The sequence below is a fragment of the Periplaneta americana genome, chromosome 7, assembly GCF_040183065.1.
Source record: "Periplaneta americana isolate PAMFEO1 chromosome 7, P.americana_PAMFEO1_priV1, whole genome shotgun sequence".
Classification (NCBI taxonomy): Eukaryota; Metazoa; Arthropoda; class Insecta; order Blattodea; family Blattidae; genus Periplaneta; species Periplaneta americana.
Genome location: NC_091123.1, coordinates 26,513,537 through 26,527,956, shown reverse-complemented (window position 1 = coordinate 26,527,956; position 14,420 = coordinate 26,513,537). Strand labels below are relative to the sequence as shown.

At 30.2% G+C, this 14,420-nt stretch overlaps 1 protein-coding gene across 5 annotated transcripts in view; it reads right to left on the bottom strand.

Annotated features, from left to right (window-relative positions):
• Positions 1–14,420, bottom strand: part of msk (importin-7 msk) — an 84,517-nt gene that overhangs the window by 28,271 nt on the left and 41,826 nt on the right. For all 5 annotated transcript variants that reach the window (XM_069830476.1, XM_069830480.1, XM_069830478.1 and 2 more), the window contains exons 12-17: positions 10,678–10,815; positions 8,533–8,719; positions 6,985–7,076; positions 4,725–4,856; positions 3,703–3,795; positions 1,773–1,996 (exon numbers count right to left, since the gene is read on the bottom strand). In XM_069830476.1, coding sequence (XP_069686577.1) covers positions 1,773–1,996; positions 3,703–3,795; positions 4,725–4,856; positions 6,985–7,076; positions 8,533–8,719; positions 10,678–10,815 — 866 coding nt within the window. The remainder of the gene's footprint in view (positions 1–1,772; positions 1,997–3,702; positions 3,796–4,724; positions 4,857–6,984; positions 7,077–8,532; positions 8,720–10,677; positions 10,816–14,420) is intronic.

Below are 14,420 nucleotides of genomic sequence, written 5' to 3'. Positions count from 1 at the left end.
ATATGTAACTCATTTTTCGATTTTTTGAACTTATACCCCTTTACCCGGGCACCACAGAATTATTGATCCTTAGAGCACCAATAAAGTCTAGGTATATATTGTCAAGTGAAACAATGTGTTGAACACATTTTAATTTTAAAAACATAATTTACTGATTCTTACAGCACTAACAAAATCAATGTACTACCATGACAAACCAACAATTATCGAAAGACAGAAAATGATAAGAACATTAGAGAAAAGCAATTTTTACAATAGAGTCCATGTCATGTAAGTTTTATGGGCAACGAAATGAGATTAGCATATTAAAAAAACAACCAGCAACAGAAAACAAAGAGCATTAAGACATTGTACAAACGAAGGATGTAAGACACTAAGACAATATTTAACACTGTTTAAAACACATTAAAAAAAAAAAAAAAAGACGCAGTATAACAGCAATAATGAATCAGTTTACATACTGAAAGTACGGAATTTCACCATCTCTGATGGAAAAAAAAATTTAGAACTTACACAGGGCACGATTGTCCAGCACATCATCACCTAGAGTCCTAGTCAGTATCAAAATATTAAATCATAGCAACTGTGAAATATATAAAAACCTATTCTAAATGCTGAAAGTCAAGACGAGCCAGTACTAGGAAGCATGAAGTCAAAACATGTCATTAGAAAAACATTTTGCAGTCTGGTATATGTTTCACTTATAACGAAACCATGTATGTCCAGAAATAATCAAATTCAAGGTAGTGTATGTATGTACAGTCAGCTCTGGATATGGTGAACTTGGTTATAGTGAACCTAAGTCGCTGGTCCCGACCCACATACATTAAAAAGTACATTAATATTTCCATTTATAGTGAACCCTCACTTCAGTTATAGTGAACCTAAAACTAGAACTTTCCCGAGAAAATGTAATTTTAAAATTTTCTCCTATAAACTTCCCAGAATATGTTCAGAACAAAATCTCAAACCTTCTACTCCTTAAGTGCATTGAAAGACAAAGGATTCATTCAGCTTCCTGGACAGCTTGAAACATGTTAAAGAGAATAGTATACCCAGTGAGGGATAAAGGAAGGATTAGTTCTGACCCCTTTAAAAGAGGTTATTAGAAAAATAGGAAGATAAAGTGTTTTCTTTTGTAAAAGGAAGTAGAGTGATGACCAAAGGGTAAATACAAGGATTACAGTACAATGGTCCTCAACCCTTCCTCCCGCATCTTTGTAAAAGTGAACCCGGGAAAATTCCAAGGCTGAGTACATAGTAGCATACCCCTAGTGAGAAGAGATGCGAAATCGGTCAGTGCATACTACCTACATGGCCAGAGTAGATTCAAGTTTCGAACTGTCAACATCAGGATGTCAAAGCGTAAAGTGTTTAAGTTGGAAGAGAGAACATTAGTACTGATATTGGATGTGGTCTGTTCCAAACGGGCATTAATACTGTTTGTATAGCAACGTCAGTAGTATGAAAACAGACACTTCAATTTTAGTGAACCTCGGATATAGTGAACGAAATATGCTGGTCTGCAGAGGTTCACTATAACCGAAGTTGACTGTAGTTTTATTTGGTGTGAATACAATTTCTTGTTGACATACATTTTGTCTAATGTACTACCTATCAAAACTTAAAATGTACCATCAACAAGACAAGTTTCTAGTGTAAAAAAAAACTACACATACATGTGCACTATATAATCCCATTGAAACAAAGTTTTCCCAGTCTACTGCAAAACCTCAATACTTATTTATACAGAAATATGTGGTTACAGTTACCCAAGGAAGCAGTCAGTGTCATGAATCCACTGCTTGATGAAATGCGACGTAATAGATTCTGTAGGAGAGACAGCCAGCTGAAGTTTCTCCAGTGTCTCAAACAACAGCTGAGGGTTGTAATACAATGCAGCAATAACAACTTGGAGGCACATTGTACGCAATTCTGATGTTTTCACTTCCCTGGTCAACCGTTGTAACACAAGCTCCACAAACGATGGAATGCACTGTAAATTACAGACACAACATTATAAAGAAAAACTGCACCTTATACTGAAGTGGACTTAAAGGTAATTCTATCTAACTTAAACAATCATAATATTTTCTGAATTTTTGAGAGGATTCTTACAAAGCTTCAAAGAAAATGCAGCTACAGTCGAGCCGTTCTTATTTCCGGCAGCAAATCACACAACAGCTTCTGGTCAGCTGACACGCTGCTTCACTGGCAGTGGTTGTCGTCAAGGTTATGCAGGCGACATACCGTTTCCCGCTCACGGTGGAGTTACTGTGTTGTCAAGTCTACCCTTGTACTCTTAACGAAGTTTTAGCACATATCTAGTCTTAAACATCGGACGAAAAATTATTTCCTACGATAAATAATTAGTAATATATGAATACATAATATTATATATTATTGTTATTGTTGATCCTAGCATCCCAGGACACAGAAGACTTACCATGTTGTGCTATAATTGGTTTTTCCGACCATTTGAAATAACGATTTTCTTAAATACAGAAAAAATATTAGAAATTATTAAAATGGGAGAAAGCTGTAAAATATAATAAATAAACATTTTTTATGTGAATGAATAACTAAAACCACACATCCTGTAAATTAAATAAAATATGTTAGTATTAAAAATTTTGTCATTACACGAAGAACCTTGCCTAACGGTATTGTTCAATTTAGAGGTGCTACGCCTATATCGCTACAATCATTGTTAGTACCTGCTGCCGCCATAGTTCTCAGTTTATTTTCTTCTTTCCCGGATTGTCCGTACTTCTCGGTCGTTATTTGAGAAACCGTGAACTTGTTCACATCACACGCATCAGCTGTTCTTTGCACCACTTGCATTAAAGGCAATAAACTACTCTTATTTTTTTACGTTCATTTTCGAAATAATCTCTAACGCTAAGAATCATTTCTCTGCTTTGCGAATTGATGGTCTTCCGACTCCTCCGCGGCATTATGATGCTGAAAACTCAGCGATAACACAGCACTAACAACAATACCGACTGATTGTTCGACAACCAGCTATTAGAACTGCATCCGTTCACTATTGGCTTGACAGAGATTTAGCAACACCGTTATTGCCTACCTTCTTCGCGCTGAAAGTCGAGAAGGCGTGGCCATGCCGGAAATAAGAACGGCTCGACTGTATACTTAGCAACATTTTGTACAGTTTCAAAATATGAATGCAACAAAATTATTAAAATTCTAAATTTAAATATATAAAACATGCAAGCTTATTTCTGAAAATAATAACTCGAGAAATGTCTAATTTTAGCAACGAAATAATAAAATACAATATATGTCCATGAAACCATGTAATGGTGAGATCTTAATATATTATCGTTTTCCTAAATTCTGCTAGTCTGGTGATGAAAAGACTGTAATTTTTCAGTTGGGGGCAAAGAAGACTCAGTGACAAGAATGACAGTGACAATGACAATTAATAGAGTTGAATTTTGAGGATCAGAAAAGTCAGTAAATTTTACTCTCATTCAAGGACACTTGTCTTCTGTGTGCCATAAATCTAGTAAATTGGACTCTAGACTTCACTTAATTTTCAAATGATGATATGCTAAGTACTTTTGTGTTGATGTCCTCAAGTGGACTTGAACTCTAGAATGAACATGGTATGCGCACGTAACAACCCACGACAAACTCAATAAATATTAAAAACACACATTCCTAAATACTGCATATTACCTGGTCAATGTGTCCTTTACATTGTAAGATTATAACCTCCAATAACTTTGCTGCATGACATTCTGGATCTTCTCCAGCATCTCCTGTCAAAACCTGGAAGTGAAATCAAGGCACAAAAATTAAATTAAAGGATAAAAAAAATTAATGAGAGAATGCAGAATCATTAAACGTAACTAATTTATTATTTTCCTTCTACATCAATAAGAAAAAGACAGGTGAACTGGAAAGGTATTCAGCAGAGACATGTTTTACGGTGATTTTTTTTTATTTGGTAGAGACTGCTTTATGGCGATTTTTTTTTAAAGTTTGCATGACAATTCTTTACAAAATGCTTTCATATATTGAATTTTTGTTTTAGCTAGATTAAGAAGTAGGAGTCCATAAATTATATTAATATTCCGTGCAATATATTTAATATAATGCATTTGTACACTCAGCCAAAGGTCCTGGATTCGATACCCGGCCCCGGAACATTTTTCCTTTGAAATTATTCGTAAGACGTAGTTATAATTTAAACACTATTTTTTTAAGGAAAAAAAGTGTGTATGTGTGTGTGTGTGTGTGTATATATATATATATATATATATATATATATTTAAAAAAAATTATCAGCAAAATTATCTCCAAACCCGTGGAATATAGAAGTAGTTGACAAAAGGCATTATAAACCACCTCTTGTTTCATAAGGAAGCTGGTCTATTAGGACAATGTAATGATCGACCAAAATGATGCTTATTGCATGAATCACGGAAAACCCAAACGATAAACTCTGTATGTTCATTGACACATTCTTCAAGTTCAATGCGTTATTTTCAGCAGACAATGCTCAAATTTGCGTTCAAGTTAAATTTCACATGAGAAGTGTTCATACTTCATCCATGTATGATTCTTCGCATTTATTATTGGTATCATAAAAACATGGCCCTGGTAAAAGGAAAATACAAACAAAGATTGAATTTTACTTCTAAATGTTAAAACCCATATATATTAATGTAATTCTCGAGAAAGAGTATGATACTCACAGCTTTACACATGTTGAACATGGCTAACACATAATTTTCATTAGACAAAAACACAGGAGTATCTACAGTTACATAATTATGGAGAGCTGGCATCATATCAGTGAAGTAGTCAAACCCATCTTTCTGAAACACCTGCAACATACCATAAAAATATAATTAGCACAAGTTGAAAATCTTGACTAAAATATTAAGATACATTACATGACTTTCTCACAGGGAGAAATATACAGAGTGATTCAGACCACCCGTAACGGTAATTTATTTCGGAAACTAGTGCATGAAAATTTTCGAGACAAAAATATTTATAACTAAACCACATGTGAACTTTCACTTGAGTTCATCAATCAGCTCTAACAGGAAGTATGGTCAGTGGCGTATCACTTTAAAATTTCAAATGGGAGTAAGGGTCAAATAGGGTACCATTTGATAGAGCTCTTCAAAACAAACAACTTTCATAGGAAACGTTTTTATTAATTCCTACTTTTTCAATGAGAAAACGTACGAAAAGCAAAGTATTTTAGGTACCACTTCCTAAATATGTAGTTTCACGAAAATCTAAAGACTGAATTCTTTCAATATCACAAAAAACGCTGACAATAGAATATTCAATAAAATGTAAACATTCATGGACAATAAACAACGAAAATATAAAACTGTCAGTACCATACATTCCTAAATAGTTTGACAGTCACTGGGTTGTGATGATGTTGGGTTCTGCAGTGTGTGTTGAAATTTATACTTTGTTGATGGTACTTGCCTCTGGATCCAAAGATAGTGAATTCAATACTGGCCAAAAGTGATGTGAAAAAAACATCTAAATGGAGTCTCCACTGTTTGAGAAAGTGAAGCCATCAGACATGTAGTAGATTTACATTATATAAAAAAATAATGAATGATCGCAAAATTCAATGTCCAGACCTCTACTCCCAACAACGATTGGGAAGACCTGTGTTCAGAAAGTTGGCAACATAGCAGCTCTTAATCTCGATGGACCACATCCAATCGTGTAATGATTCTGTTGACATATTAGTATGACGTGGATTAAGTGAAAAAGAGTATCAAGTTAACAGAAATCAATTTATGAGAGACAACACTTAGCTGCTAGATTCGATTAGCTTTAAAAATCTACAAACCATGTTCTCTTCAGGACAGGATCACTTGAAGCTGGAAAGTTCGCCTGTAGTGTTTACTATGCTTAACTACCCCAAACAAATAGACCTTTCTCTTTCTCATTAAGCAAATTCATATTATGTCATGAAGAATGGTTGTTTTCATGTTTGATTCCTCTAATAGGAAGGGTAAGTCATTTATATAAATATTGAATAAAGTTGTGCTGAGGACGCGCCCTGAGGCAGACCTCGACATGTTTGTCTGTTAACTAGAAAGTGGGATAAGAATGGTGGGAATGATAGATTGTGGAGAAATACCAGAATGATAGAAAGGCAAATGACAGTACTCTGAACTGTCCCAACACTATGTCCACCATAGATTTCACTTGCACATGCCATAATTTCAATACTAACCACCAGTGTGTGCTCGAACCATTCAGTTCACACTGTGGAAGTTTCGTAGAAGTATCTACAATATTAAAAATTTGATAACTCAATCCCAAGGGAAAAAATGGAACTCTCTGCATCAAAATCCACAGTTAATTCCCGATTTACCACGAAAATCGTCTGTAGCTGCATTTAGGTTGGTAACAGGCCATGATTGTTTGGCCAAACACCTGCATAGAATTGGAATATATCAGTCCCCTAACTGCCCATTGTGCAACTCAAACCAAGAAATGGATTCGGAACACCTCAAAATCTGTGCTTCAGTGGCTGGTCATGATAATATCTTTGAAAAATATTGGAGTGCAAGAGGTCAAATGACTTTATTGTCAAACGCCTGGCATTAGAAAATAACAACAACAACAATATTAAAAATATGATTAACATTTAAAACTTAAGAACTTCATAGTGTAAAAATACTGTTTAAAAAGAAAGGTAATATACCTTGAATATGTCATACTGCTATTTCGATGTGTTTGTTTCATAGTTTAACACTATGAATTAAGTTTGAAACTTCTATGATATTCTAAATATTTAGAAATGTTATAAAGTGAATTGATATCAAACAAATGAGTGTTTAAAATATAAACTAAAGCATAAGTCTAAGCTGTCACTCACTGCATCATCAAGGAATGCAAATGGAATCTATTTCTTTATGTCTTGATCTCATACACCTCCCTACCTCTAATGCAGAAATATTTACCCACCTGATACATTAATTCTAAGACCTTCCACATGTCAGGAGATATGGTTTTACTTGTCAGATCATAAACGAGAGACAAAGCCTCTTCATAGAATTCTGTAAAGAAATGTATCACTTGTTAGATACTTTTACAATCAATTTTAATTTTTTCTTAACATGTAAAAAAAAAAAAAAAAAAACTACCACTGATTAAAGGACCTTCAGATATCATTTCTCTATAGATCTTAAAAAATCTAACGATGTGTACAAGATTGACAATATTGACTAAAGTATTCCCTTTTAATAATTAATAATAATAATAATAATAATAATTTATTTATTCAATCTGGCAGAGCTAAGGCCAGTAGGCCTTCTCTTCCGCCCAGCCTGACTCCAATTCTAATTGAATACAATTGCTTACATAGTTATTACATTAAAATCTAGACCATAAAACAACATGAAAGTAAATAATGAAAGTTGGATAAGTAATGTTAGTGTGACAATAATAAACATTAGTAAGAAATGGTTACAATAATAATAATAATAATAATAATAATAATAATAATAATAATGAGATAATTTAGATATTTATCTGTGATATATATAACCATTAAACATTGAGAAACCTGAAACAGCTATTATTGTTAACAAGAATTGTTAGAAAAGTATTTCGTTAGCCTATTCTTAAATTGGTTTGATGTCTGACAGTCCCTGACATTACTCGGTAGGGAATTCCAAAGTCGAGGAACAGCCACACAGTGAAAGAAGATGAATATGAGGATGTTCGGTGGGAGGGAATGGATAATATTGAGGAAATATTATACTGCACTATGATAATGGATTATTATTATTTATTACTAGAGAAATTACAAAGGAAACAGGAGTACCTTACAATAACCTAGCCCATACTCCGTGTTTGTCCATCACAAATTCTACGTGACATACTGAATGTCTGGAATTCTAGTGTGAAAAGCACACAGACATTTCATTACTTGTCACAGCAATAGTTGTCTCAATACTAAAAGTGTGTCAGATGAGCAGTGATAGCATTTCATTTTATATGATATGAGTTATATTCTTATTACAATAATATAATTTACATACCAAGATAAGACACCCTATCATAAATTTCATTGCTTCTAGATAGGTAAAAATGTAAAGAAATGACACTCCAAAAAAAGAGGAACCACAATCTAACAACAACAAAGAAACAGTACCTACATACATCATCATAGAAGAAATAAAATGAACGCTGAATCTAAACAAAGAAGTCGAAACAAGTGATGGATCAATAAAGGAACTACTGGTAAAAATGATTCCCACATTACAGTGAAATGAAACAATGCAATATTTAGATCTATCTATCACACAATTTGCATTGTATCAAAATGTGTATTATGAGGACACAAAAACACTACAATGAATGACAAATATTTAAGAATCCAAAAGGCAAACATGCTCGTACTGACAAGACGAATGATGCAAAACAATAATTCTGCTACCATAAATAATAATTGTCCCTTGAAGCTAACTAAGACACTGTTTGTGTGTGTAAAGATGACACGAAACTTACCCATAACACTTTGCGAAAAGATGTGTCCTATCACTTGCAATACTGTGGGCTGTAGCTGTGCCATGATTTCGGGCTGATCTTCCATGACTGTCAATAATGTTTCTATTGTGTTCAACAGCCCCATAGCTGTGATAGCCTTCTCGTCTGAACCTTCATCAGTCTCCAATACTTGACTAAATGTTGTTGCCTTTAAACAACAAAAATTATCAGCATGATTCCAACAATGAACACTAAGATAGTACATCATTTTATAAGTTATGATGCATATCAAAGTACACATACGCTCTTCCATCAAAGTTTTTTGATACTATATTCTCTCTTTTCTCTACTTCAAATAAAAAATGAAATGGTCCAACTTCGTTTAACTCATCTGCTACATCAAATTGGTGGAGAACATATATTCGTATTTCAAAATATTGTGTGCCTTATAAATCCATAATACTAAAGTAAACATGCAAACATGTAAAATAGCACTACATATTTTTGCACATCAACAACAATGTTACCTCTTTTAATAAAACAAAATGAACAAAATAGTTATTTATGGTACTTGTGAGGTAAGTGCATCTTTATTGCACAAGTGGAAAGATTTAAGCACGAGGCGTCAGCCGAGTGCTTAAATTACACGAGTGCAATAAAGATCACGCTCACAAGTACCATACGTAATTCTATCCATGACCATAACGAAAAATTTTGTTGTATAAAAGAAAATATGTTGAAAATAAGTCCTATGTAATCACATACCATGGCATGGATTTTAGAATCAATACGTTACTAGGTAGGTCATGATGTAGGAGGCCATGATTAGTAAAGAATGGTATCTAAGGCGTTGGATAAATAACAAATTATAATTAATTATATAATTTTAATATATATTTTTTCACTTTAAACGTGTATTTTCGTCTTTTTGAAGTTTCGGGGATTATTTAGAAGTGTTCACGGAGCTAATGTGATTAAAATAATTTCCCATTTTACTTCTGTAAACTTAAGAGGAATATTAAAACTTAATTAATCATCGTGTCTGTTTAGCTCAGTTGGCTAACGCGTGTTGTTTTAAAATCCTATAAACCCAACTTCGTAAGTTCAAGTCTCCTCGCATCCCTAAAGGTAAATTATTACAAAATTTTAAAAAGATGCATATTAGATATGGATGCAATGTACAAATTACGACATAGCAGATAGAGAAAAGAGAAGGAGATTGAGTGTATGTATAAGTAATAATAAAGAAGTAGAGGTAGTGACATATAGTAACTAATATGTTAACTTCTTGAGTAATAGTTCAATGGAAAAGTATACGTGTGTACCCGGGTACTAGGAAAATACTAATGAACTGTGAGATAAAGTTCAAACTGTGAGGTAAAGTCTTTATCTCACTAGTGAAATAAAGTAATGTTGAATAAAAGCCTACTTTACAAACGCAAAAGTATTTAGTAAAGGCATGTTTTTCGTTATGGTCATGGATAAATAAATTTATATATTGTTACAATACAAACCATATTGGTATGGTTTATCACTGTAATTATATATACACACTCTTGAAATGACGTCAAATATTGTACTATATACAATTATGTGAAATAGCACGAAGTACATTACATCAAAAGGAAACAGTAATGCTAAAAACTGCACTGTATCCCGAACTGACATGTAGTTGGCTTTTAATTTGAGAGAGGAATCAGATAAAAATCTAATTAATCAGATAAAAATCTAATTACTTGTTCATCAATTTTTTTTGCATTAGTTACAAACAAGTTTCACCAAACAACATTTTGGACAGATAAGAAATAATGAAGTTGAAGTCCTAATTTAAGATAAGATTTCATGTGCCTTGAAACAACATGGCATTAATTAATGTTACTCAAAAACAATTATGTCTAAATAAGAAACAAGCAGTGTGATTCTATCTTTCAATCCCAGTAGAATGTGGTCAAAGGCATGAAGAAGACTTTCACTAATTAAAAGAACACAACACGAAGTACGAAAATCGTTAACTTTACATAAGCTAAATTTTATAAACGTTGTAATGAACAAAAATGAATCAGTTGCTGCAATTACTTATAATTCTTTAAGTACAACAAAAAGTTGCATAAGCCTGTATTTCTACACACTAACAGTTTTTAAAATTGCATCGTAACTACTACTTACCAAATGCTGACACATTTCTACTGCAATAGGCATCAGTTGTTCTGTGTAGGTGCAAACGATTTTTTGCATGACACTCGTCAGATCATCATTTTCGGTTTCCCTAATTATTGTCAAGAGTTCTAGAGTGATCTGCTTTATCTGTAACAAAAATTAAACATCACGTTAAAAAGAAAGACAAAAAATAAAGAAGAAAAAAAGGGGAAGGACAGAAAGAAACAGAAAAAGCGAAAATAAAAAGAAAGAAGTATAGTATTGTCATTTGGGCAATCTTACAGAATGAAACTGTTACATGAAATTTCTATTATGAGGAATTACTTAACGACAAAGGAAATAAAGAAAAAGAAAACATGAAACAAGAGTACCAGGCTCTGAACTTAAAGAGTCCCCATCTATCATGCAAAGGCTAATTTCGGACTAAATCTGTACTCAGTAAATGTAATATGGAAAAACTGTATAATTTTTCAATATCTTTTAAAAATTGGAGGTAAGCAGGTTTGAGACATAACACAATGAATAAGTTAAATGGAATAGTGAAGCGCAGTATTGCAAATGGAGAGAACTTGCCCCACTTTGTACACAACATAAATCTCAACAATACACTGAGAACTGAACTCTTGGCACTTTGCTGGGGAGCTGTCAGAGAACAGTGTGAATGTGAGCATTTTGATTTTAATTTTATTTTGTTTAAAATGTCTGCCAAGATAATGGTGGTATACCCAGGACCAGGGAAAGGCTGGTATAACATAGTAATATCTGTGACAGTTGGATGCACTTATGCAATATGGAACCAAGTCCAAAATACAGCTTTTGAGCTATAGCTGTTTTAGCAAATCGTTACAAATAAAATTCTACATCAATACTATTACGAAAGTAATGATTGTATTATTAACATTCTGAAATGCTCTTTCAGATCAATGGTGCAGCTCGCATCAGTATTTGACTCACACAGAGTAGAAGGCCAACACTGGAGTTGGTTCCATATTGCTTATTGCAAAAATGGATATTGGCACTTCGTTCCTACTTCTGTGATTCAAATGAGAGAGAGACGAGGCAACATTCTAGTTCAAATCCATGTTTAACACTTTATTATTGGAAAACTAAACGTCCGAGACACTAATTGTGGGATTACAAATAAAATTTAAAAAATATATATTCATTAGCATTTGTTCAGACATTGACTTATCATTCCAAGGTGAAGTCAAGGGGACCATTGATTCCATCAACATCATCCTGTCCACACCTGTGGAGTAACGGCTAGCATGTCTGGCCGCGAAACCAGGTGACCCAGGTTCGATTCCCGATCGGGGCAAGTTACCTGGTTGAGGTTTTTCCGGGGTTTTCCCTCAACCCAATATGAGCAAATGCTGGATAACTTTCGGTGTTGCATCCTGGGTTCATTTCACCGGCATTATCACCTTCATCTCATTCAGACGCTAAATAACCTAAGCTGTTAATAAAGCGTCGTAAAATAACCTACTAAAATAAACATTCATTGGATTTTCTTCTGCAGTTACATATTTGATACCTAAACATCTTCGGTTCTACAACTTTCTTTGATACATTAACATTACTCTTGTTGCTATAATATAATATAATATAATATAATATAATATAATATAATATAATATAATATAATATAATATAATATAATATAATATAATATAATATAATATAATATAATATAATATAATATAATATAATATAATATAATATAATATAATATAATATAATATAATATAATATAATATAATATAATATAATATAATATAATATAATATAATATAATATAATATAATATAATATAATATAATATAATATAATATAATATAATATAATATAATATAATATAATATAATATAATATAATATAATATAATATAATATAATATAATATAATATAATATAATATAATATAATATAATATAATATAATATAATATAATATAATATAATATAATATAATATAATATAATATAATATAATATAATATAATATAATATAATATAATATAATATAATATAATATAATATAATATAATATAATATAATATAATATAATATAATATAATATAATATAATATAATATAATATAATATAATATAATATAATATAATATAATATAATATAATATAATATAATATAATATAATATAATATAATATAATATAATATAATATAATATAATATAATATAATATAATATAATATAATATAATATAATATAATATAATATAATATAATATAATATAATATAATATAATATAATATAATATAATATAATATAATATAATATAATATAATATAATATAATATAATATAATATAATATAATATAATATAATATAATATAATATAATATAATATAATATAATATAATATAATATAATATAATATAATATAATATAATATAATATAATATAATATAATATAATATAATATAATATAATATAATATAATATAATATAATATAATATAATATAATATAATATAATATAATATAATATAATATAATATAATATAATATAATATAATATAATATAATATAATATAATATAATATAATATAATATAATATAATATAATATAATATAATATAATATAATATAATATAATATAATATAATATAATATAATATAATATAATATAATATAATATAATATAATATAATATAATATAATATAATATAATATAATATAATATAATATAATATAATATAATATAATATAATATAATATAATATAATATAATATAATATAATATAATATAATATAATATAATATAATATAATATAATATAATATAATATAATATAATATAATATAATATAATATAATATAATATAATATAATATAATAAGCTTTGTAACTGGCGAGCGGATTGATTCTGTATAGTACATAGATAATTTAATTGTGGATGTGTAATGTGTATTTGTGATGTATTAAATAATTGTGCATTTGTAATGTTCTTAAGCATAAGATTTATAATTACTAGTTGATCATATATTGTGTAGAGTAGATACATTTTATTTATTTTAAATTTTGGATATGTAACATAAACATAGCATGTAGTATTGCAAATATTGTATGCAATAGAACATGCTGTTTTAGCACAATAAAGAAAAAAAAAAAATATATATATATATATATATAATATAATATAATATAATATAATATAATATAATATAATATAATATATAACACTCATAATAGCAAAAAATTGTATTCAAACTCCCATATTTACACAAAACAAACATGGGAAGTGACAGCTTGGAGTTGGTTCTAAATTGCAAAACGCTGCACTATGGATTCTGTTTTTGGTGGTTGGTTCAGATTTCTCTATAGGGCAGCACGTTACAGATAGGAGTTGGTTCTATTTTGTATAAGAAACTATAGACATTAAGACACATTTTGCAATAGAAATCCAGATATTCATAAAATGGTGGTTGGTTCCATATTGCATAAGTGCATCCAGTTATAAAATGGATCAGATACAAATGGCGCAGACTAGATTAAGTCTAAAGAGTCATTTGTTTAGCTGCTGTTGGGTAAAATGGAGTTGTCGATGTTTCTATGTGTAAGTTTTTAGTGTTTATTATAAAGATAGTACTGGCAGTTGTAGGCATACATAAAAGCAATTCACAAAAAAATTACTAATGTAAGAAAACTAATTTCGATAAAGACAGGTATAGAAATGAAATAATAAACATGCCTGTGTTCTTACAAAAATCTGGAAACTATCATATCTAATTTTC